Consider the following 24,047-nt stretch of genomic DNA (forward strand, 5'->3'; position numbering starts at 1 on the left):
TTCACGTTTAGACTCCAGGTGAGAGCCGCAACTCCTTCCAGAAGCCAATTCTTCTCCCCGCCAGCTCACACCTTCCTGTCCTTTGTTCTTGAGTCCAGGAATGTTACTCAGCTTCCCTGTTGGGAGGTGGGGAAATCCATCTCCCTCTGGGTCATTGTTTTCTAGTTGTCCATGTCTTGGTGACTGGGTTTTCCATTGTCTTAACTCTTCCACTGATATGGGGGTCAAGGCCCAGACCGTCAGCTGACGCCCACACCTATGTCTGTTAGCCTGCCCTGGAAGCATTCCTTTTCCACCCCACTGGGTAACAATGCAGCATACAGGATAAACTGAGGCACACATAGAATTCATAAAAATATTACCAAAAATTGCCACTGCACGTCCCTTCCCCATTCGAGCCTGCCCTGCGCTTTGCCTTCTGCCTGCACTGGGGAAGTTCAGGTTCCCGGTTTCATGGCAAGGTATCAGCTATACCATTTTCACTCCGATTAACATGAATCACTTCAATATCATAATCTTGGAGGGTCAAACTCCAGCTTAGAAGTTTGGCATTAAACCCTTTCATTTCATGCAGCATGTCAGAGCGGAGTGGTCAGTGAGCCTTTCCCAAAAGGACAGCACATAGTCCTCCACCAGTTGCCCTTTGAGGGAGGCCTTCTCCTCCCACTCATCCCTCATCATGTCCAGCGGTCCCCTCACTCTCCTCCCACACAGCAATTCAAAAAGGGAGATCCCTGTAGATTTCTGGGGCACTTCCCTATAAGCAAACAGCAAACACTTATCTGAGTCCTGCTGATGCTGGTCCATAAAAGTCCTCAACACTATCTTCAGGATCCTATTAAACATCTCCACCAGCCTGTTGGACGGAGGGTGATGAGAAGAGGCCCAGGTGTGCTGGACCCCCAGTTTCTCCCACAAGCCCCAGAGTAGGGCTGACATGACATTGGACCCCTGGTCTGTAAAGACCTCCCAGGTGAACCCCACTCTGCTGAAGATAGTCAGCAGCGTGTCTGCCTCAATGGAGGACAGAGCCACTGCCCCTGGGTGGCGGGTAGCGCAATCAACCACCATCAGAATGTATTTCTTCCCTGCCCGGGTTGCCTTGCTAAGGGTCCCCACTATCGCCACCTTCTGAAAAGGTTCCCTTATGATGGGCAATGATCTCAGCACTGCTTTATACTTCACCCCATCCTCTGGCAGGGGTCACAGGACCTGCAGTACTATTTGACTGTGTCAAAGACTCCAGGCCAGTAGCCTTTGCTGGGTGTGCTATGTCCCGTGATGTCCTGAGAGGATATCGTGGGCCAGGTACAATAGTTTGCAGTGGTACCTCTGGGGAATCAACAGCTGCCTCCTGATCCCCGCAAGGTTCAATTTTCCCAGTGGGAACTGATTCCTGGTACAGGAATCTTTTCTCCCACCGGAATGTGTCTCTGCCGTACTCCTTAAGGGATTTTACAGTGCTGTGGTCAGCTGTGGCCCTCAGCTTCTCCAAGGAGGGAATCCTTCTGCAGTTCAGTCTGAAATTCAACTCCTGGGTAGTGAGTGTGACCTGTCCCTCTTTGCTGGTAGGGGCTGGAGTCACAGCAACCTTTGGCTGTGCCTCGGTTTCTAGTCTAACCTCCTAGACAGTGATGACCCTAGATAACCCTTGTAGTCCCTTCTAATCCCATGGTTCTATGTTAATAGAATCATAGACTATCAGGGTTGCAAGGGACCTCAGGAGGTCATCTAGTACAACCCCCTGCTCAAAGCAGGACCAATCCCCAACTAAATCATCCCAGCCAGGTCTTTGTCAAGCCTGACCTTAAAAACCTCTAAGGAAGGAGATTCCATCACCTCCCTAGGTAACCCGTTCCAGTGCTTCACCACTATCCTAGTGAAAAAGTTTTTCCTAATAATCAACCTAAATCTCCCCCACTGCAACTTGAGACCATTACTCCTTGTTCTGTCATCTGGTACCACTGAGAACAGTCTAGATCCATCCTCTCTGGAATCCCCTTTCAGGTAGTTGAAAGCAGCTATCAAATCCCCCTTCATTCTTCTCTTCCGCAGACTAAACAATCCCAGTTCCCTCAGCCTCTCCTCATAAGTCATGTATTCCAGTCCCCTAATCATTTTTGTTGCCCTCCGCTGGACGTTTTCCAATTTTTCCACATCCCTCTTGTAGTGTGGGGCCCAAAACTGGACACAGTACTCCAGATGAGGCCTCACCAACGTCGAAGAGAGGGGAACGATCACGTCCCTCGATCTGCTGGCAGTGCCCCTACTTATACATCCCAAAATGCCATTGGCCTTCTTGGCAACAATGGCACACTGTTGACTCATATCCAGCTTCTCGTCCACTGTAACCCCTAGGTCCTTTTTGGCAGAACTGCTGCTTAGCCATTTGGTCCCTAGTCTGTAGAGCTGTATGGGATTCTTCCGTCCTAAGTGCAGGACTCTGCACTTGTCCTTGTTGAACCTCATCAGATTTCTTTTGGCCCAATCCTCTAATTTGTGTAGGTCCCTCTGTATCCTATCCCTACCCTCAAGCGTATCTACCTCTCCCCCCAGTTTAGTTCCCCACCTCAGGACAAAGTCTCAGGCTCAGCCCCATCCCAGGTAGCATATTCCCCCAAAGTGGAGGCTGATTAGCCCCATGCTTGGTAGTCCAGGACCCTGGGTCAGGGTAGTGCTCTCTGGCTCTGGAAAGAACCAGGATGCTCTCTGCACCATCCGGCCATCATCCAGATCATTTGCCATCAGCACCTTCACTGGTAGATGATCCTGAGCCCCAGCCTCTTTGTGCCCTTCCTTGGCACCCCTATTTCAGGGATATCTTCACTACAGCACCTCACTGTATCTGAACACCCCTCCTCATCGCCAGCTAGTCAATGGGCACAAACTGATCCAGGGCCACCACATCGGGCCATGCCAGAGTCACCTCAGCACCTGTGTCCTGGTACCCCTGGGCCCTCCTCCCATCCACCTCTCTGGGGATGATATGGTGATGGCTGCCCGGTGCACACCCTGTGAGTTGGATTCACTGGGTCATGTGGGTTGACAGCAGAGGCCTGAACATCACACCCTGTAGATGGGCTGACCTGGAGGCCTCCTCCCCCCGAGCCACAGGTACACTGTCAGCCCTGGCAACCTGAGGATCTGGCCTTCCTTCCAGCTGGGCTTGCCCCAAGTTAACCCTTCGTTTGGCTACTGTTTCATTAACCCTTGGCAGTTTTGCCCACCTATGCCCTGTTTTCCAACAAACATTACATTTCAGGGCCTGAGCTCACATGGAGAGGGCTACCACATCAGCTGTCACGCTGGTTTGGATTTGCTCATGTCCCACTTCTGGAGCACCCCTGTGTAACCACCGGGTCCCAGATCTGGGCCAATCCCTTTGGGTTTCTTTTCATACCCGGGCCTTCTGTCGACAAATTCATCTGCCAACCAGCCTGCAAGGTGGGGAGTCCTGGCGGTGCTTACCTGGGGCAGCTCCAAGGAAGCATCTGGCAGGTCCCTCTGGCTCCTAGGGGCGGGGGAGCCTAGCTGGGGGGGAGCAGAGGGAGCGGCCGCTCCCGCCACTGATCACATCAAAAGTGGCGCTTTAAGTGCCGACTCCATGGGTGCTCCGGGGCTGGAGCACCCATGGGGAAAATTTGGTGGGTGCAGAGCACCCACCAGCAGCTCCCTGCCCCACACCAGCCCCAGCTCACCACACCTCCACTCCGCCTCCTCCCCTGAACGCGCCGCCCCGCTCTGCTTCTCCGCCCCAACCCCCGCTTCCTGCCAATCAGCTGTTTGCACTGGAAGCCGGTGAGGGGGGGAGTTGAGAAGCAAGCAGCGGCTTCGCGCTCAGGCATAGGGAAATGGAGGCGGAGCAGAGGTGAGCTGGGGTGGGGGGGCGCGGGGAGGGCCGCCCACACCGCAGCAGGTAACCCCGGGGTGGGGGGGGCGCACAGGGGAACCACTCCCCACCCCAGCTCACCTCCGCCACCCTCGGCCTGAGCGCAAAGCCGCCGCCTGCTTCTGAGCCCTCCCAGGCTTCCTGTGCGAACTGCTGATTTGCAGGAAGCCGGGGGGGGCGGGGCAGAGAAGCAGAGCAGGGTGGCGCGTTCAGGGGAGGAGGTGGAGGCGGAGCAGAGGTGAGCTGAGGCTGGGCGCAGGGCGGGAGCTGCCAGTGGGTGCTCTGCACCCACCAAATTTTCCCCGTGGGTGCTCCAGCCCCGGAACACCCACGGAGTTGGCACCTAAGGTGCCGCTTTTGGCTGGTTGTTAAATTTAGAAGCCCTTTTTAGAGTCGGTTGTCCCTCACGGGACAGCCGGCTCTAAAAGGTCTTCTAAATTTAACAAGTGGTTCTAGCGAACCAGTACGAACCGGTGCGAACAAGTGGTTCTACCGAACCGAAGCAAACCGGCTCCAGCTCACCACTGACCTTATCCCATTAGTGGAGAGATTCTCCCAGCAGGGCGGCGGCAACCATATATGTCGTACCCTGTGTCTTTTACACCCAAAACCTTTTCCTGTGAGCCTCAGGTGTCAACTGAACTTAAGCGTCTCTCACCTGGAGTCTTAAGAGTCTCTCACCTGGAGTCTGACGAAGGAGGTCAGATGGAGAGACACACACAACTTGAACAAAGGGGTTCACTACAGCTTGGCTGGGCGCTGGGCTGACCAGGATAGTATGTGCTTTAACCTTCATTTCTCTGGGCTTATCTAAGGGCTTCCTGTGCTGTGTGCCACTGACTAATAAATCCAATTGCTGTGACAATGCTGTTTGAGTGTGAGTGCAAGCGCTTGGTGAGGTGCATTAATCCCTGCAGAGTGGACAAGTCTCTACCAGGAGTCTGTCTCAGTGAGACTTGCTGAACAGAGCTTACGGTGTGAAGTAGGAGTGCTGCAGCCCCAGAGGTCCAGTCTAAGGAGGTTGCGAGGCCGCATGGCTAACCCTGAAGGAAGAGTGAGACCCCTGGGGAGGGTGGTCTGGCACACTAACAGGCATCAGTATTGAGGAACTGCAGGGTGGTAGGGGCACATGGGGCAAGAGGAAACAGCAGGGTTCTAGAAGTGGGGCACGGGCTTCTGGGATGGGGACATGGGGTAACTGAGAACAAGGAGGACTGGGTGCAGGGTCACAGGGCTCTGGGGTAGCTGGAAAGAGTGAGATGCTGGGGACAGGGCATGGGGCACTGGGGTACTTGGGGAAGGGACACAGGACACCAGGATAACTGGGAACAGTGGGGGACTGGGGACAGGGACATAGGTTAGCACACTAGCCTTGGACTTGGGAGACCTGGCTTCAGTTCCCTGCTTGGTTATAGGATTCCCATGTGATCTTAGGCAAGTCCCATGAACCAGGCCACAGCGACATTCTGCAGCACAGTCTCTAGGCCTCCATTCCTATCTGTGCAGGGAGGGTAATAGGATGCTAGGGGCAGATTTGGGTTGTTGGAGCACAGATGTCCCAGGCAGCTCAGTGGAGCTCTAGGGACATAACTGGGGCAACAGTAGGGTCAGAGGGGGGTTTGTGACGGGTTACCCCCACTTTGGGGTGCCACTTGATGTACTGGGGTCCCACTGAACGTGCCTGTTCCACCAGCCTGGATTCCCTCACCCTGTCCTGCAGTGCCAGGCAGCCGCGTAGCTGGGTGGAGGGAACAGGGGGAGCGATCCAAAAAAAAGGCGTCACCCGCTCCAGGGGCGGACCCTCACTCACTCCGGGTGTCTTCGGCGGCACTGAAGGTCCCGCCACCAAGGTGCTGCCAAAGACCCGGAGCGCCGCCAAGTGAGTAAAAGTGCTGCAGTGGGTGGCACCTTTTTTTTGGATCGCTCCCCCTGTTCCCTCAACGGGAGAAAATTTAAAAGGCCCCACGACATTGACAAGGCGCCGCTTTGTGCTCAGTGGCAGAGCGGCCGCTGCCCCGCTCCCCCCCTAGCTGCGCCACTGGTGCCAGGCCCTCAAGCCTTCTCTAGCACACACACAGGTAGGGCCACACCCAGCTGCAAAAAGACACAGACACTGCAATCAGCTCTGCATGGGAAGACTCAGCTCGGGGATTGCCCAGCAGTCAAGTGCACACCCCCTCTGGAGTGTAAACCCAAAATTGTATTGTCTTGCGCTGCTCATGGAAATTCGCTCCCTCCCTCAATGTGGAGGAAGATATGCACAGCTCCCCTCCCTCCCCCAGTTATGAATTGTACAGACTGGGTTTTAGAAAACAAAACAAGTTTATTAACTAGAAAGGATAGATTTTAAGTGATTATAAGGGATAGCAAGTTTCAGAGTAAGGGATAGCAAACAGATCAAAGTAGATTACTGAGCAAATAAAGCAAACACACAAACTAAACTTAATACACTGAAGAAACTGGCTACAAGTAGTAATTTCTCACTCTAAATGTTGTTTTAAGCAGGTTGCAGAGGTTCTTGCAAACAAACTTCTTTTGCTTGCAGCTTAGAATTCCAGATATTCCTTTCACAGGCCAGACACCTTCTAGCCTGGGTCCAGTTCTTCCCCGTTCAGTTTCAGGTGTTTTAGCAATCATCTTGGGTGGGGATTCAGTGAAGAATAGACCCTGATTAACTCACTCCCCAGCCTTAAATAGGATATACGTGTGGCCGGAATCCTTTGTTTCCCAGTTTGATCCCCACCCCCTACTAGTGGAAAAATACCAGCAGTCCAAGATGATGTCCAGTACCAGGTGACATGATCACATGACCCTGCAGTGTCAAAGCAGCATCCCAGGAAGGTGGGAGATTAGCATCTTCAAAGACCTGTTGTTCTCCCTAATGGTTTATAGACTAACCCACCAGACTGATTGCATTTTGTCTGGTGGGTGTTCCCAAGGTGCAAACACTTTTGCAATTGATTCATAGTCAATATTCCTAACTTCAGATACAGACATGATACATGCATACAAATAGGATAATCACATTCAGTAAATCATAACCTTTCTAATGATATCCCACATGACCCATCTTGCATGAAACACATCTTAGTTATCCCATATTCATATCATAACAGTATCTCTATGAAGAATATGGGGCGTAGTGTCACAGGGTTAGTAGGGTTAAAGTGGGTTCCAAGGAGGCAGTGCCGAGGGCATCAGTTGGGAGCATGGCGGGGGGGTCATTGGGGCTCCAGGGGTGGCTCAGACATACAGACTGATCACAGTGAGCCAAGGACGTAACCCAGGCTTCCGCCTCTCACCTTATCCACTATCCTCTGCTCCCCTGCCCCCAGAGGCAGGGATAGAACCCAGTCGTCCTGGCTCCCAGGCACCCCCACACATACACTCTAACCCACTCAATCTCTCTCCAGATGACAGTGGCAGTCCCCAGGGTTGTCTCAAGGATTTGCCAGCGTCCCCCAGGAGCCATGTGGTTTTGTTCATACACGCACACACCTACGTTCTCTCCCGACTCTCTTCATCCCTTCCCCTCTTTCTGGGGGTGTCACTGTGACACTTATGCTGTCTTCACTCTCCTCCAAGGCACCGTGGTGGTGAGCATCCAGGCCATGCACGCAGGGGGCTCCTCGGGACACATCACCTACAGCATCGTGAGTGGCAATGAAAAGAATGCTTTCCGCATCCAGCCCAGCTCAGGTACGGGGAGAAGGAGGGAACACAGGAGTGGTACTGCACCCTTATGGAGAAGCGTAAATGGAGTGATCTGCAGGGCTCCCCAAGGCCCTGTCTTTGTGTAGGCCTGCCTGCTTGCCTGCACATCTGCCTGGCCCACTCCAGCTGGAAACCCCTAGGCCAGGAGACAAGGCCTTCTGTGCAGCAGCTGACTTCATCCCACACAGCATTCGTGCTAATTCTTTATCAGACACAATCCCAACGTAGCCCATATGAAATAGATTCAAACAGGCTAGCGGAGAGATCTTAAAAGTAATGGTAAGCAGGGACTCCTCATCCAGAGAGATGTTTGTAGTGGTGTTCTGCAAGTATCTGTTCACAGCCCAGTGCTATTCAATATCTTCATCATTCCTCCATTTCTGGAAGAAAATACAAAGTAACTGCTGAGAGAATAGGCAGGCAACACAAAAATTGGTGGAGTGGTAAATAATGGTGGGGACAGGTCAGTGCTACAGAGCGACTTGGATCACTAGTAAGGTGAGCTTATTTGCACAACATGTTATTTAATGCAGCCAATACTCGGTCATCCTTCTAGGCATAAAGGATGCAAAGCAGTGATGGTGAGCATATCTGATGTGAATCGTGGCAAGCTGGAGTGTACACCTATCCTGCACTATCCTGCTGCGCACTAAGTGTCCATGTGGACTCTGCTGCTGCGCACTAAACGTTCTCTTGTGCTCTTTGATTAACCCTGCTGTAAAACGGGAGTAGAACAAAGTGCATTAGGGAATGGGTAGTGTGGAGCAGGCTAGTGCGGGGTAGATTCAGAAAAGGAGTACTTGTGGCACCTTAGAGACTAACAAATTTATTTGAGCATAAGCTTTTGTGAGCTACAGCTCACTTCATCGGATGCATGCAGTGGAAAATACAGTAGGGAGATTTTATGTATACAGAGAACATGAAACAATGGGTGTTACCATATACACTGTAATGAGAGTGATCAGGTAAGGTGAGCTATTACCAGCAGGAGAGAAAAAAAACCTTTTGTAATGATAATCAAGGTGGGCCATTTCCAGCAGTTGACAAGAACATGTGAGGAACAGCAGGGGGGGGAAATAAACATGGGGAAATAGTTTTACTTTGTGTAATGACCCATCCGCTCCCAGTTTTTATTCAAGCCGAATTTAACAGTGTCAGTTTGCAAATTAATTCCAATTCAGCAGTCTCTTGTTAGAGTCTGTTTTTGAAGTTTTTTTGTTGTAATATTGCAACTTTTAGGTCTGTAACTGAGTGACCAGAGAGATTGAAGTGTTCTCCGACTGGTTTTTGAATGTTATAATTCTTGACGTCTGATTTCTGTCCATTTATTCTTTTATGTAGAGACTGTCCGGTTTCGCCAATGTATAGGGCAGAGGGGCATTGCTGGCACATGATGGCATAGATCACATTGGTAGATGTGGAGGTGAATGAGCCTTTGATAGTGTGGCTGATGTGATTAGGCCCTATGATGGTGTCCCCTGAATAGATATGTGGACACAGTTGGCAACGGGCTTTGTTGTGTTTTTGTTGTGTAGTGTGTAGTTGCTGGTGAGTATTTGCTTCAGGCTGGGGGCCTATCTGTAAGCAAGAACTGGCTTGTCTCCCAAGATCTGTGAGAGTGATGGGTCGTCCTTCAGGATAGGTTGTAGATCCTTGATGATGCGTTGGAGAGGTTCTAGTTGGGGGCTGAAGGTGATGGTTAGTGGCGTTCTGTTACTTTCTTCGTTGGGCCTGTCCTGTAGTAGGTGACTTCTGGGTACTTTTCTGGCTCTGTCAATCTGTTTCTTCACTTCACCAGGTGGGTGTTGTAGTTGTAAGAATGCTTGATAGAGATCTAGTAGGCGTTTGTCTTTGTCTGATGGGTTGGAGCAAATGCGGTTGTATCATAGAGCTTGGCTGTAGACAATGGATCGTGTGGTGTGGTCTGGATGAAAGCTGGAGGCATTTAGGTAGGAATAGCGGTCAGTAGGTTTCTGGTACAGGGTGGTGTTTATGTGACGATCACTTATTAGCACTGTAGTGTCCAGGAAGTGGATCTCTTGTGTGGACTGGTCCAGGCTGAGGTTGATGGTGGGATGGAAATTGTTGAAATCATGGTGGAATTCCTCAAGGGCTTCTTTTCCATGGGTCCAGATGATGAAGATGTCATCAATGTAGCACAAGTAGAGTAGGGGCGTTAGGGGACAGGAGCTGAGGAAGCGTTGTTCTAAGTCAGCCATAAAAATGTTGGCATACTGTGGGGCCATACAGGTACGCATAGCAGTGCCGCTGATTTGAAGGTATACATTGTCCCCAAATGTGAAATAGTTATGGGTGAGGACAAAGTCACAAAGTTCAGCCACCAGGTTAGCCGTGACATTATCGGGGATAGTGTTCCTGATTTAGTGTTTATTTAGACAAGTCCAGTGAAAAGTCCTGATGGAATCCAGCCGAACATGAGCTCCCAGACAGGTGCTCTAGCTGAGAGGGCAGACACCACCCTGGGGGTCTGGATAAGCAGGGTAGTATCCAGAAGTAGCAAGGAGGTGATATTACCCCTATACGAGATCAGTGAGACCATCACTGGACACTGAAGAACCGCACTACCTCCAGGACTGCACCCCAATCCAAACTGGGATTGTTTAGTCTGCGGAAGAGAAGAATGAGGGGGGATTTGATAGCTGCTTTCAACTACCTGAAAGGGGGTTCCAAAGAGGATGGATCTAAACTGTTCTCAGTGGTAGCTGATGACAGAACAAGGAGTAATGGTCTCAAGTTGCAGTGGGAGAGGTTTAGGTTGGATATTAGGAAAAACTTTTTCACTAGGAGGGTGGTGAAGCACTGGAATGCGTTACCTAGGGAGGTGGTGGAATCTCCTTCCTTAGATATTTTTAAGGTCAGGCTTGACAAAGCCCTGGCTGGGATGACTTAGTTGGGGATCAGTCCTGCTTTGAGCAGGGGGTTGGACTAGATGATCTCCTGAGGTCCCTTCCAACCCTGATATTCTGTGATTCTATGAGGCCTCACCAATGTCGAAGAGAGGGGAACGATCACGTCCCTCAATTTGTTGGCAATGCCCCTACTTATACATCCCAAAATGCCATTAGCCTTCTTGGCAACAAGGGCACACTGTTGACTCATATCCAGCTTCTCGTCCACTGTAACCCCTAGGTCCTTTTCTGCAGAACTGCTGCCTAGCCATTTGGTCCCTAGTCTGTTGCGGTGCATGGGATTCTTCCGTCCTAAGTGCAGGATTCTGCACTTGTCCTTGTTGAACCTCATCAGATTTCTTTTCGCCCAATCCTCTAATTTGTGTAGGTCCCTCTGTATCCTATCCCTACCCTCCAGCGTATCTACCTCTCCTCCCAGTTTAGTGTCCTCTGCAAACTTGCTGAGGGTGCAATCCACACCATCCTCCAGATCATTAATGAAGATATTGAACAAAACCGGCCCCAGGATCGACCCTTGGGGCACTCCACTTGATACCGGCTGCCAACTAGACATGGGGCCATTGATCACTACCCGTTGAGCCTGACAATCTAGCCAGCTTTCTATCCACCTTATCGTCCATTCATCCAGCCCATACGTCTTTAACTTGCTGACAAGAATACTGTGGGACACCATGTCAAAAGCTTTGCTAAAGTCAAGGAACAACACATCCACTGCTTTCCCCTCATCCACAGAGCCAGTAATCTCATCATAGAAGGCAATTAGATTAGTCAGGCATGACTTGCCCTTGGTGAATCCATGCTGACTGTTCCTGATCACTTTCCTCTCCTCTAAGTGCTTCAGAATTGATTCCTTGAGGACCTGCTCCATGATTTTTCCGGGGACTGAGGTGAGGCTGACTGGCCTGTAGTTCCCAGGATCCTCCTTCTTCCATTTTTTAAAAATGGGCACTACATTAGCCTTTTTCCAGTCGTCCGGGACCTCCCCCAATCGCCATGAGTTTTCAAAGATAATGGCCAATGGCTCTGCAATCACATCCGCCAACTCCTTTAGCACTCTCGGATGCAGCGCATCCAGCCCAATGGACTTGTGCTCATCCAGCTTTTCTAAATAGTCCCAAACCACTTCTTCACAGAGGGCTGGTCACCTCCTCCCCATGCTGTGCTGCCCAGTGCAGCAGTCTGGGAGCTGACCTTGTTTGTGAAGACAGAGGCAAAAAAAGCATTGAGTACATTAGCTTTTTCCACATCCTCTGTCACTAGGTTGCCTCCCTCATTCAGTAAGGGGCCCACACTTTCCTTGACTTTCTTCTTGTTGCTAACATACCTGAAGAAACTCTTCTTGTTAGTCTTAACATCTCTTGCTAGCTGCAACTCCAGGTGTGATTTGGCCTTCCTGATTTCACTCCTGCATGCCCGAGTAATATTTTTATACTCTTCCCTGGTCATTTGTCCAATCTTCCACTTCTTGTAAGCTTCTTTTCTGTGTTTAAGAATAGCAAGGATTTCACTATTAAGCCAAGCTGGTCGCCTGCCATATTTACTATTCTTTTTACACATCGGGATGGTTTGTCCCTGTAACCTCAATAAGGATTCTTTAAAATGTACTCAATGCTTTTTTTGCCTCTGTCTTCACTAACAAGGTCAGCTCCCAGACTGCTGCGCTGGGCATCACAAAATGGGGAAGAGATGGCCAGCCCTCTGTGGAGATAGAGGTGGTTAGGGACTATTTAGAAAAGCTGGACGTGCACAAGTCCATGGGGCCGGACGAGTTGCATCCGAGAGTGCTGAAGGAATTGGCGGCTGTGATTGCAGAGCCATTGGCCATTATCTTTGAAAACTCATGGCGAACCGGGGAAGTCCCGGATGACTGGAAAAAGGCTAATGTAGTGCCAATCTTTAAAAAAGGGAAGAAGGAGGATCATGGGAACTACAGACCAGTCAGCCTCACCTCAGTCCCTGGAAAAATCATGGAGCAGGTCCTCAAAGAATCAATCCTGAAGTACTTGCATGAGAGGAAAGTGATCAGGAACAGCCAGCATGGATTCACCAAGGGAAGGTCATGCCTGACTAATCTAATCGCCTTTTATCATGAGATTACTGGTTCTGTGGATGAAGGGAAAGCAGTGGATGTATTGTTTCTTGACTTTAGCAAAGCTTTTGACACGGTCTCCCACAGTATTCTTGTCAGCAAGTTAAGGAAGTATGGGCTGGATGAATGCACTATAAGGTGGGTAGAAAGCTGGCTAGATTGTCGGGCTCAACGGGTAGTGATCAATGGCTCCATGTCTAGTTGGCAGCCGGTGTCAAGTGGAGTGCCCCAGGGGTCGGTCCTGGGGCCAGTTTTGTTCAATATCTTCATAAATGATCTGGAGGATGGTGTGGATTGCACTCTCAGCAAATTTGTGGACGATACTAAACTGGGAGGAGTGGTAGATACGCTGGAGGGGAGGGATAGGATACAGAAGGACCTAGACAAATTGGAGGATTGGGCCAAAAGAAATCTGATGAGGTTCAATAAGGATAAGTGCAGGGTCCTGCACTTAGGACGAAAGAATCCAATGCACCGCCACAGACTAGGGACCGAATGGCTAGGCAGCAGTTCTGCGGAAAAGGACCTAGGGGTGACAGTGGACGAGAAGCTGGATATGAGTCAGCAGTGTGCCCTTGTTGCCAAGAAGGCCAATGGCATTTTGGGATGTATAAGTAGGGGCATAGCGAGCAGATCGAGGGACGTGATCGTCCCCCTCTATTCCACATTGGTGAGGCCTCATCTGGAGTACTGTGTCCAGTTTTGGGCCCCACACTACAAGAAGGATGTGGATAAATTGGAGAGAGTCCAGCGAAGGGCAACAAAAATGATTAGGGGTCTAGAACACATGACTTATGAGGAGAGGCTGAGGGAGCTGGGATTGTTTAGCCTGCAGAAGAGAAGAATGAGGGGGGATTTGATAGCTGCTTTCAACTACCTGAAAGGGGGTTCCAAAGAGGATGGCTCTAGACTGTTCTCAATGGTAGCAGATGACAGAACGAGGAGTAATGGTCTCAAGTTGCAGTGGGGGAGGTTTAGATTGGATATTAGGAAAAACTTTTTCACTAAGAGGGTGGTGAAACACTGGAATGCGTTGCCTAGGGAGGTGGTGGAATCTCCTTCCTTGGAAGTTTTTAAGGTCAGGCTTGACAAAGCCCTGGCTGGGATGATTTAACTGGGAATTGGTCCTGCTTCGAGCACGGGGTTGGACTAGATGACCTTCAGGGGTCCCTTCCAACCCTGATATTCTATGATTCTATGATTCTATGAAAATACAGCCAGCTCTCCTGGACTCCTTTCCCCCTCATGTTATTCTCCCAGGGGATCTTGCCCATCAGCTCCCTGAGGGAGTCAAAGTCTGCTTTTCTGAAGTCCAGGGTCCGCATTCTGCTGCTCTCCTTTCTTCCCTGTGTCAGGACCCTGAACTTGACGATCTCATGGTCACTGCCTCCCAGGTTCCCATCCACTTTTGCTTCCCCTACTAATTCTTTCCCGGTTTGTGAGCAGCAGGTCAAGAAGAGCTCTGCCCCTAGTTGGTTCCTCCAGCACTTGCACCAGGAAATTGTCCCCTACACTTTCCAAAAACTTCCTGGATTTTCTGTGCATCGCTGTATTGCTCTCCCAGCAGATATCAGGGTGTTTGAAGTCCCCCATGAGAACCAGGGCTTGCGATCTAGTAACTTCCGTGAGTTGCCGGAAGAAAGCCTCGTCCACCTCATCTTCCTGGTCCAGTGGTCTATAGCAGACTCCCACCACGACATCACCCTTGTTGATCACACTTCTAAACTTAATCCAGAGACTCTCCGGTTTTTCTGCAGTTTCCTACCAGAGCTCTGAGCAGTCATACTGCTCTCTTACATACAATGCAACTCCCCCACCTTTTCTGCCCTTCCTGTCCTTCCTGAACAGCTTATATCCATCCATGACAGTACTCCAGTCATATGAGTTATCCCACCAAGTCTCTGTTATTCCAATCATATCATAATTCCTTGACTGTGCCAGGGCTTCCAGTTCTCCCTGCTTGTTTCCCGGGCTTCTTGCATTTGTGTATAGGCACTTGAGATAACTTGCTGTTTGTCCTGCTTTCTTAGTATGAGGCAGAAGCCCTCCCCTTTCGCATTTTCCTGCTCGTGCTTCCTCCCGGTATCCCACGTCCCCACTTACCTCAGGGCTTTGGTCTCCTTCCCCGGGTGAGCCTAGTTTAAAGCCCTCCCCACTAGGTTAGCCAGCCTGCTTGCGAAGTTGCTCTTCCCTCTCTTTGTTAGGTGGAGCCCATCTCTGCCTAGCACTCTTCCTTCTTGAAACACCATCCCATGGTCAAAGAATCCAAAGCCTTCTCTCCAACACCACCTGCGTAGCCATTCGTTGACTTCCACAATTCGACAGTCTCTACCCAGGCCTTTTCCTTCTACGGGGAGGAGTTAGATGAGCTTGTAGTTGTCCTTTGGCTAACTTCTCTCTATGAGCTTGCTAAGGAATGGGAGATTTGACACCAAGTGATAGTTGGTTATAACTAACATATCCAGGTAATGTCAGTGTTGGTCACACTGTTGCGTATTCAGAGGAGGAAGGAAAAAGTTCTCTGAATGAGTCATTGGCCATTACAGTCATCAGTGGCATCAGTTGCTCATTACTCTCTTTCACCAGCCACAAATGGCAGGGGTCTGGTGCACAAGTCTTGAGTCAAGACTCCTTTGGAGTGTCCAGAACTTCTTGAGGAGTAAATATACTGGACTCCAGGATTTCAGGCAGGCTGTTGGATGGTGAGTGCATGCAGGGTGGATCCAGGCTGTCTGAGAAGCCTTCTTGACTATGCATGATCTTTCAGCGCAGTAGAATATAGTCCTTTGCAGCACTTGGTGCTGGGTTCAGATGCAGGTTGTAGCCACCCAGAATTGCTGAAGCAGTTTACCACCCTGAATAGCTCCTTGGGGTGGGATTTGTCAGCTTTAATGGAGCTCATAGGAAGGGTCTCTTGCCATAGGCTTGGAGACATTTGTTATGTTTCATCCTGTCTGCATCAGTCTTTGTTTTCTGCTTTGGCAATTAAATTTCTGCCCCACTCTCTTCATCCGGCTCAAGGTGTCAGCAAACCAAGGAAAGCTGTGTGGGGAGGAAGAGGCTCTTTGGGGTCAATATGTTGCTGGTTGAGGCTAGTGTGGAATGGTAACAATTCACCAGGTCCTCATCCTGTGGGTGGAGTGCTGCTGTCCTTTAGTTGTCTTTGAAATTTAGTAGAGTCCCTGAGTCTTTGCAGCTGAATCAGGATCATAGGTCTGTTTTGTTTCCTGGCAAAGCAGTGACCATTACCTTAATGAGGTGACAGTCTGTGCAGGACGTTGGTTGGGTTGTGATGTCTTTGATCTTGACATCTAGGCTGAAGATGGTAGCAATTCCTAGGCTTCCCCCAAACTCCCTGTGCGACTGTATAGGGGGTTAGCAGCTCTGCCCTGCTGCACAGGAGTGTGAGGAGAAATGCAGTAACAATTGTGAAGTGACCAGCACTGCAGTTCTAGGGTCACAGATGTGCCACAGGTAGTTGGATAGATATGTGGGTGCGTGGAGATGTATATGTAAGGGTGTATGTGCTCATGCATGGGCCTGCGCACCATCTTAGTCAGCTTGGTGACCCTGGGACTCCATGCACTGGCTTACCCCGTCCTCTCCCAGGTGCCATCTCAGTGCAGGACTCCAGCAGCCTGGACTTCGAGTCAAGCCCTCGGCTGCGCCTCGTGGTTCAAGCAGAGACTGCCGCCTCCTTTGGCTTCATGGCAGTGAACCTCAACCTGCAGGATGTGAACGACAACTTGCCACGCTTCCAGCTGCAGAACTATGTGGCCTTTATCTGGGAGTCACAGAGCTACGACTCCCCCGTCATACAGGTACCACTGGGGGTGGGGGAGCCCCAGGATGGGGCGATGGGAGCCTCACACATGATGAGTCCAAGGGGCCTGTGGACGGGAAGGGGAGGGCACTGGGCTGGATAGGCCCATTGGTCTAATGGTGGGGGGGAATCGGGGCTGGATGGGCCCATTGGTCTGATCCGGGTGGTGGTGTGGAATCAGGATTGGATGGGCCCACTGGTCTGATTGAGGGGAGGGTCAGGGTTGGATGGGTCCATTGGTCTGGCCAGGGGGGTGGAACAGAGCCAGGTGGGCCCAGTGGGATGATTGGGGGTGGGGGGAATTGGGGCTGGATGAGCCCATTGGTGTAATCAGGGGCAGGAATTGGGGCTGGATGGGTTCATTGCTCTGCTTGGAGGGGTATCAGAGATGGATGGGCCCATTGGTCTGATTGTGGGGGGAATTGGGGCTGTATGAGCCCATTGGTCTGCCTGGGGGGTATAAATTGGGCTGGATGGACCCATTGGTTAGATCGGTGGGAGGGAATTAGGGCTGGATGGGCCCATTGGGCTGATCGAGGAGGGGAAAATCAGGGCTGGATGGGCCCATTGTGCTGATTGGGGGGTATTGAATCTGGATGGGCCCATTGGTCTGATGAAGGGGGCATAGGTCAGGGTTGGATGGGCTTATTGGTCTGACCAGAGGGGTGTAAACAGGGGTTAGATGGTCTCATTGATCTGAGGTGGGGAGAGTAAATTGGGGCCAGACTGGCCCATTGATCTGGGGGGTGTAAATTGGGGCTGGAACAGTCCATGGGTCTGAGCCGCAAGCGTGAGATCGGGGCTGGAATGGCCCGTGGGTCTGAGCCGGAAGCGTGAGGTCCGAGCAGAAACGGCCTGTGGGTCTGAGCAGGAAGCATGATATCGGGGCCGGAGTGGGTGGCCTGTGGGTAGCCCGAGAGTCTGAGCCGGACGCATCAGATCGGGGCCAGAATGGCCCGAGGGTCTGAGCCGGAAGCATCTGATCGGGGCCGGAATGGCCCGAGGATCTGAGCCGGAAGTGTGAGATCGGGGCTGAAACAGCCTGTGGGTCAGAGCTCAAAGCATGAGAGCGGGGTCAGAGTGGCCCGTGCGTCTGAGCCGGAAGCATGAGATTGGGGCCGGAGTGGCCTGTGGCTTTGAGCTGGAAGCATGAGATTGGGGCTGGAGCAGCCTGTGGGTCTGAGCCGGATGCGTGAAACCAGGGCTGGAACAGCCTGTGGGTCTGAGCCAGAAGCATAAGGTCGGGGCTGGGGTGGCTCGTGGGTCTGAGCCAGCACACTGAATCCCATGTGTTGTTTTGCAGGTTCTGGCTGACGACCCAGATCAGGGTGCAAATGGTCAGGTGACCTACGCCATCAACCAGTCGCTGCCCATGAACGGGCTGTACCACATTGATGCCCAGATGGGGACCATCACCACTGCAGCCATTCTGGACAGGGAGATCTGGCCACAGACCCGGTGCGTGAAAGCCAGCCAAATGGAATAAGGCGCCGTGTATCCCAGGGATGTGATTAGGGAGAAGTGGGAAATTCTCCATCTCTTAGTGACTTCAGATCCACATTGGCTGCATTAGCAAAATTTAGCTGACTCAAGTCACTGGGCTCCATACACAGAGACCTGGGTGGGCATCGCTAGCGTGTGTTATGCAGCCGTTCAGACAAGTTCTGACAGACCCTTCTGGCCATAAACTCTGTGACTCTCACTTGTATTTGGGGCTGGCAGAAAGAACGAATGTCCAGGCACCACACATCTGCCTAGCCTGAACACTCTGGGCATCCCCCAACCCTCTTGCCAAGCTACACACTCTGAGCACCGTTCCCACTGGGCACCATGCTGCCCCATCCCAAGCTCTCTGGGCACCACGTGCCCAATCCCCATATATATCTACCTCTCCCACACCCACTGGGCAGTATGTAACCTCCCCTTCCACAGACCACGAGCTGGTCATCATGCCTGCCCTACAGCCCACAAACTCTGGGCATCGTGGCCCCCTCACAGCTCATATACTCTGGGCACCACATACAGAGCCTCCCCACAACCCACGTCCTGTGGGCACAATGCAAAGACCCCCCCACAGCCCACACAAACCAGACACAATGCAACGACCCCACACAACCCATGTCCTCTGGGCCCCATGCAACGCCCTCCTACAGACCACACAAACTGGGCACCATGCAATTCCCCACAGCCCTCGCCCTCTGGGCACCATGCTACAACCCCCCACAGCCCACAACCTCTGGGCACAATGCAACAATCCCCCACAGCCCATGTCCTCTGGGCCCTATGCAATGCTCCCCTACAGCCCACACAAACTGGGCACCATACACCTCCCCACAGCCCATGCCCTCTGGGCACCACGCACCTCCCCACAGCCCACGCCCTCTGGGCACCATGCCCCCATTTCCCCCTGTAACGATACTGGTTCTGGTGGGACCCAACTGAGAGTGCCAATTCAGGACAAACTGCTTAAAGCAGGGCAGTTACAGCCCAAGGCTGGGATTTCTGTGCACATCAAAGCAAACCCAACCAGCCAGACAGATAGGACTTTGGTTTTACCCCACTGGCTAACCACAAGTCACACAAGCCATTCCCTTAGACACTCCAGTTTCCCAGTATCCCCACCAGTGCCACTCGTTATGAGGATGAATGGTTATGAAAACCAATACTCCAGTAAAAGAAAAAAGGTTCTCTTGATCCCAAAGGACCAAGCCCCAGACCCAGGTCAATATACAAATCAGATCTTACCCACAAATCACGCTGTTGCCAATCCTTTCTAATCTAAAATCTTAAAGGTTTATTCATAAAAGGAAGAAGATAGAGATGAGAGCTAGAATTGGTTAAATGGAATCAATTACATACAGTTATGGCAAAGTTCTTGGTTCAGGCTTGTAGCGATGATAGAATAAACTGCAGGTTCAAATCAAGTCTCTGGAGTATATTCACAGCTGGGATGGATATTTCAGTCCTTGGTTCACAGCTTCAGTGTAGCAAAGTTTCTCCAGAGGTCAGAAGCAGGACTGAAGACCAGATGGAGGAGCTGCAGCAGCTTTTTATATTTTCTCGCCATGTGGTCTCTGCTTTCTTTGTCCCAAGGACAAGCTGCCCATCCCATGGCCTGGAAACACCTCAGAGTTCTGTCCATAGGCAGGTCCCTGCATGCCTTGCTGAGTCACAAGGTGTGTCTGCCTTCTCTCAATGGGTCAGTTGTGTCGCTGATGGTCCTTAATGGGCCATCCAGCAGGCTGAGCAGAGTTGACACCAACTTGTCTGGGGTGTCACCCAGAAGCATAGCCTAAATTTGACATACAGACAGAATAGGCCAATATTCATAACTTTTAACTACAAAAATGATACACACATATAGACAGCATAATCCTAATCAGAAAACCATCACCTTGTGTTAGACACCTCATTTGACCCCCTTTATGCAAGATTTGGTGCCACTACAGGACCTTGGTTGCCACAATGATCTATACATTCCCAGATTATGTCAATAACATCACACCCCCACAGCCCACACACTCAGGGCATGATGCACCCCTCTAGCCTATTCACTCTGGACACTCATCCTCCTGTCTCACAGCCCAAGTGTACTGGGCACCCCCCCCACCCACAGCTCCATGCCTCCACTAACACTCCCCTCACTCTGAGCACCCAGCCCACACACCTGGGGCTCTGTGCATCATGGAATCATAAAATATTAGGGTTGGAAGGGACCTCAGGAGGTCATCTAGTCCAACCGCTCAAAGCAGGACCAATCCCCAGTTTTTGCCCCATATTTCTAAATGGCCACCTCAAGGATTGAACTCACTACCCTGGGTTTAGCAGGCTAATGCTCAAACCACTGAGCTATCCCTCCCCCCATCCCCTAGCACTCCCCACACTCTGAGGACCCAAACACCTGGGGTTCCATGCATCCTCTTCCAGTGTGCATGCAGGTGCACAGGGTCCTGGACGATGCTGATCCTGCGGCTTTGTCTCTGCCCCGCAGGCTAGTGGTGACAGCGATGGACAGAGGGAACCCACCCCTCATCGGCTCAGCCACGCTGACCGTGGTGGTGATGGACATCAATGATAACAGCCCCACCATCCCCCTGCCCTGGGAGGTGCGGGTGCCCGAGAGTAAGTGGGGCACAGGGTGGGGGTAGGGTAACATGGAGGCAAGCACGGTAGGGGCTCAAACCCTGCTACCTGTGCAATCCTGAGATTTGCATATCAATTAATATGTAAAGACTAATTTACATGAATCCTCAACTCCTTGTCACATTGCCTCAGGATGCTGTTCCAGTCAAGGTCTCTAGAGAGACTGCTGGAGGACTCTAACCATAGACGTGGAGCTTAACCACAGAGTTGCAGCCCAGAGTGCCCCTTCTGCAGGGTACTGGCTGGGTGCTGTTGGACAAGACAGGGCAGCACCTCGCACAGCCCTGGGGGCACCAGAGGCACTTTCCTGCAGAGCCTCTGGCCCGGGCTGTGGCTGTAGCCCTCTCGCTGGAGAGGGGCTGGTCATGGGTGGCTGAAGGCCGCATCCCAAAGTGGTGCCCTCCTGTCAGCCAGCCCCAGGTTTCCCTCACCCTGCTTCCCCTGCCAGTCCTGGCACCCCACAGCTAAAGCCCCACACCTCTTTTCCCGCCCGCCCAACTCACCCCTTCTGGAACCCCCTGCTCCCCACACCAGCCCTGGCTACCCTTCCATCAATGCCTGCCCCCTCACCAGCCCCAGCTCCCCTCACAGGAGCCCCCTGCCCTCCCACTCCAGCCCCCATCCGCTGCCACTTAACCCCATGTCAGCCCTGGCTTCTCCCTGCTGGAGCTCCCTCTGACCCTTTCCCTATAGACTACAGGTAACATAGCATCCCCTTCTGGCTCAGTGCTGAGCTGGGTTCCTGTCCCCCGCACAAAAAGCCATGCCTCAGTGGTTCCCTCCCAGCACTTTTGGGTGGGGGCAGGACTCCCAGCACTGAGCCTGTGGGCTGCTGACATGGCACCCCTCCTGCAGACACCCTGCTGGGCACTGAGATCACCCAGGTGACAGGGAACGACGTGGACTCAGGCCCAGCACTCTCCTACACGCTGGTGCCGGATGGAGGCACAGCAGGAACCTTCAGCATCCTGCGCTACGGAGGCCGCATCGCCCTGACAGCACCACTGGACTACGAGCAGTGCAGCCACTACGTCCTGACCATCCGCTCCTCTGACTCCCGGCACGAGACCGAGGCCAACCTCACAGTCATTGTGGAAGACATCAACGACAACGCGCCCATCTTCAGCCAGGGCCTCTACCAGGTACTGTGCCGAGCACTGCACTATCGCACCTGCTTCTAGGACATGCGCCCCAGAGCCTGCACCAGGTACCGCCCTGAGCACTGTCCTAGCACCCCTGCCACAGGGACACACACCCCAGAGCCTGAACCAGGTACCGCCCCGAGCACTGTCCTAGTCCCCCTGCCACAGGGACACACACCCCAGAGCCTGCACCAGGTACCGCCCCGAGCACTGTCCTAGTCCCCCTGCCACAGGGACACACACCCCAGAGCCTGCACCAGGTACCACCCCGAGCACTGTCCTAGTCCCCCCGCCACAGGGACACACACCCCAGAGCCTGCACCAGGTACCGCCCCGAGCACTGTCCTAGTCCCCCTGCCACAGGGACACACACCCCAGAGCCTCACCAGGTACCACCCCGAGCACTGTCCTAGCACCCCTGCCACAGGGACACACACCCCAGAGCCTGCACCAGGTACCACCCAGGACGCTGTCCTAGCACCCCTGCCACAGGGACACACACCCCAGAGCCTGCACCAGGTACCGCCCAGGGCACTGTCCTAGCACCCCTGCCACAGGGACACACACCCCAGAGCCTGCACCAGGTACCACCCCGAGCACTGTCCTAGTCCCCCTGCCACAGGGACACACACCCCAGAGCCTCACCAGGTACCACCCCGAGCACTGTCCTAGCACCCCTGCCACAGTGACACACACCCCAGAGCCTGCACCAGGTACCACCCAGGACACTGTCCTAGCGCCCCTGCCACAGGGACACACACCCCAGAGCCTGCACCAGGTACCACCCCGAGCACTGTCCTAGCACCCCTGCCACAGGGACACACACCCCAGAGCCTGCACCAGGTACCACCCAGGACACTGTCCTAGCGCCCCTGCCACAGGGACACACACCCCAGAGCCTGCACCAGGTACCACCCCGAGCACTGTCCTAGCACCCCTGCCACAGGGACACACACCCCAGAGCCTGCACCAGGTACCACCCAGGACACTGTCCTAGCGCCCCTGCCACAGGGACACACACCCCAGAGCCTGCACCAGGTACCACCCCGAGCACTGTCCTAGCACCCCTGCCACAGGGACACACACCCCAGAGCCTGCACCAGGTACCACCCAGGACACTGTCCTAGCGCCCCTGCCACAGGGACACACACCCCAGAGCCTGCACCAGGTACCACCCCGAGCACTGTCCTAGCACCCCTGCCACAGGGACACACACCCCAGAGCCTGCACCAGGTACCGCCCCGAGCACTGTCCTAGTCCCCCTGCCAGAGGGACACACAGCCCAGAGCCTCACCAGGTACCACCCCGAGCACTGTCCTAGCACCCCTGCCACAGGGACACACACCCCAGAGCCTGCACCAGGTACCACCCAGGACGCTGTCCTAGCACCCCTGCCACAGGGACACACACCCCAGAGCCTGCACCAGGTACCGCCCAGGGCACTGTCCTAGCGCCCCTGCCACAGGGACACACACCCCAGAGCCTGCACCAGGTACCACCCCGAGCACTGTCCTAGCACCCCTGCCACAGGGACACACACCCCAGAGCCTGCACCAGGTACCACCCAGGACACTGTCCTAGCGCCCCTGCCACAGGGACACACACCCCAGAGCCTGCACCAGGTACCACCCCGAGCACTGTCCTAGCACCCCTGCCACAGGGACACACACCCCAGAGCCTGCACCAGGTACCACCCAGGACACTGTCCTAGCGCCCCTGCCACAGGGACACACACCCCAGAGCCTGCACCAGGTACCACCCCGAGCACTGTCCTAGCACCCCTGCCACAGGGACACACACCCCAGAGCCTGCACCAGGTACCGCCCCGAGCACTGTCCTAGTCCCCCTGCCACAGGGACACACACCCCAGAGCCTCACCAGGTACCACCCCGAGCACTGTCCTAGTCCCCCTGCCACAGTGACACACACCCCAGAGCCTGCACCAGGTACCACCCCGAGCACTGTCCTAGTCCCCCTGCCACAGTGACACACACCCCAGAGCCTGCACCAGGTACCGCCCCGAGCACTGTCCTAGTCCCCCTGCCACAGGGACACACACCCCAGAGCCTCACCAGGTACCGCCCCGAGCACTGTCCTAGTCCCCCTGCCACAGGGACACACACCCCAGAGCCTCACCAGGTACCGCCCCGAGCACTGTCCTAGTCCCCCTGCCACAGGGACACACACGCCAGAGCCTCACCAGGTACCGCCCCGAGCACTGTCCTAGTCCCCCTGCCACAGGGACACACACCCCAGAGCCTGCACCAGGTACCGCCCCGAGCACTGTCCTAGTCCCCCTGCCACAGGGACACACACC

General features: G+C 53.3%; 1 protein-coding gene across 1 annotated transcript in view; it reads left to right on the forward strand.

Moving 5' to 3' along the window:
* DCHS1 (dachsous cadherin-related 1) overlaps window positions 1–24,047 on the forward strand; it is a 107,603-nt gene that overhangs the window by 75,855 nt on the left and 7,701 nt on the right. The window contains exons 14-18 of the mRNA XM_077806934.1: window positions 7,475–7,588; window positions 16,232–16,443; window positions 17,749–17,903; window positions 20,437–20,567; window positions 21,444–21,730. Of these exons, the coding sequence (XP_077663060.1) occupies window positions 7,475–7,588; window positions 16,232–16,443; window positions 17,749–17,903; window positions 20,437–20,567; window positions 21,444–21,730 (899 nt within the window). The remainder of the gene's footprint in view (window positions 1–7,474; window positions 7,589–16,231; window positions 16,444–17,748; window positions 17,904–20,436; window positions 20,568–21,443; window positions 21,731–24,047) is intronic.

The sequence above is a fragment of the Eretmochelys imbricata genome, chromosome 1 (assembly GCF_965152235.1).
Source record: "Eretmochelys imbricata isolate rEreImb1 chromosome 1, rEreImb1.hap1, whole genome shotgun sequence".
Taxonomy (NCBI): Eukaryota; Metazoa; Chordata; order Testudines; family Cheloniidae; genus Eretmochelys; species Eretmochelys imbricata.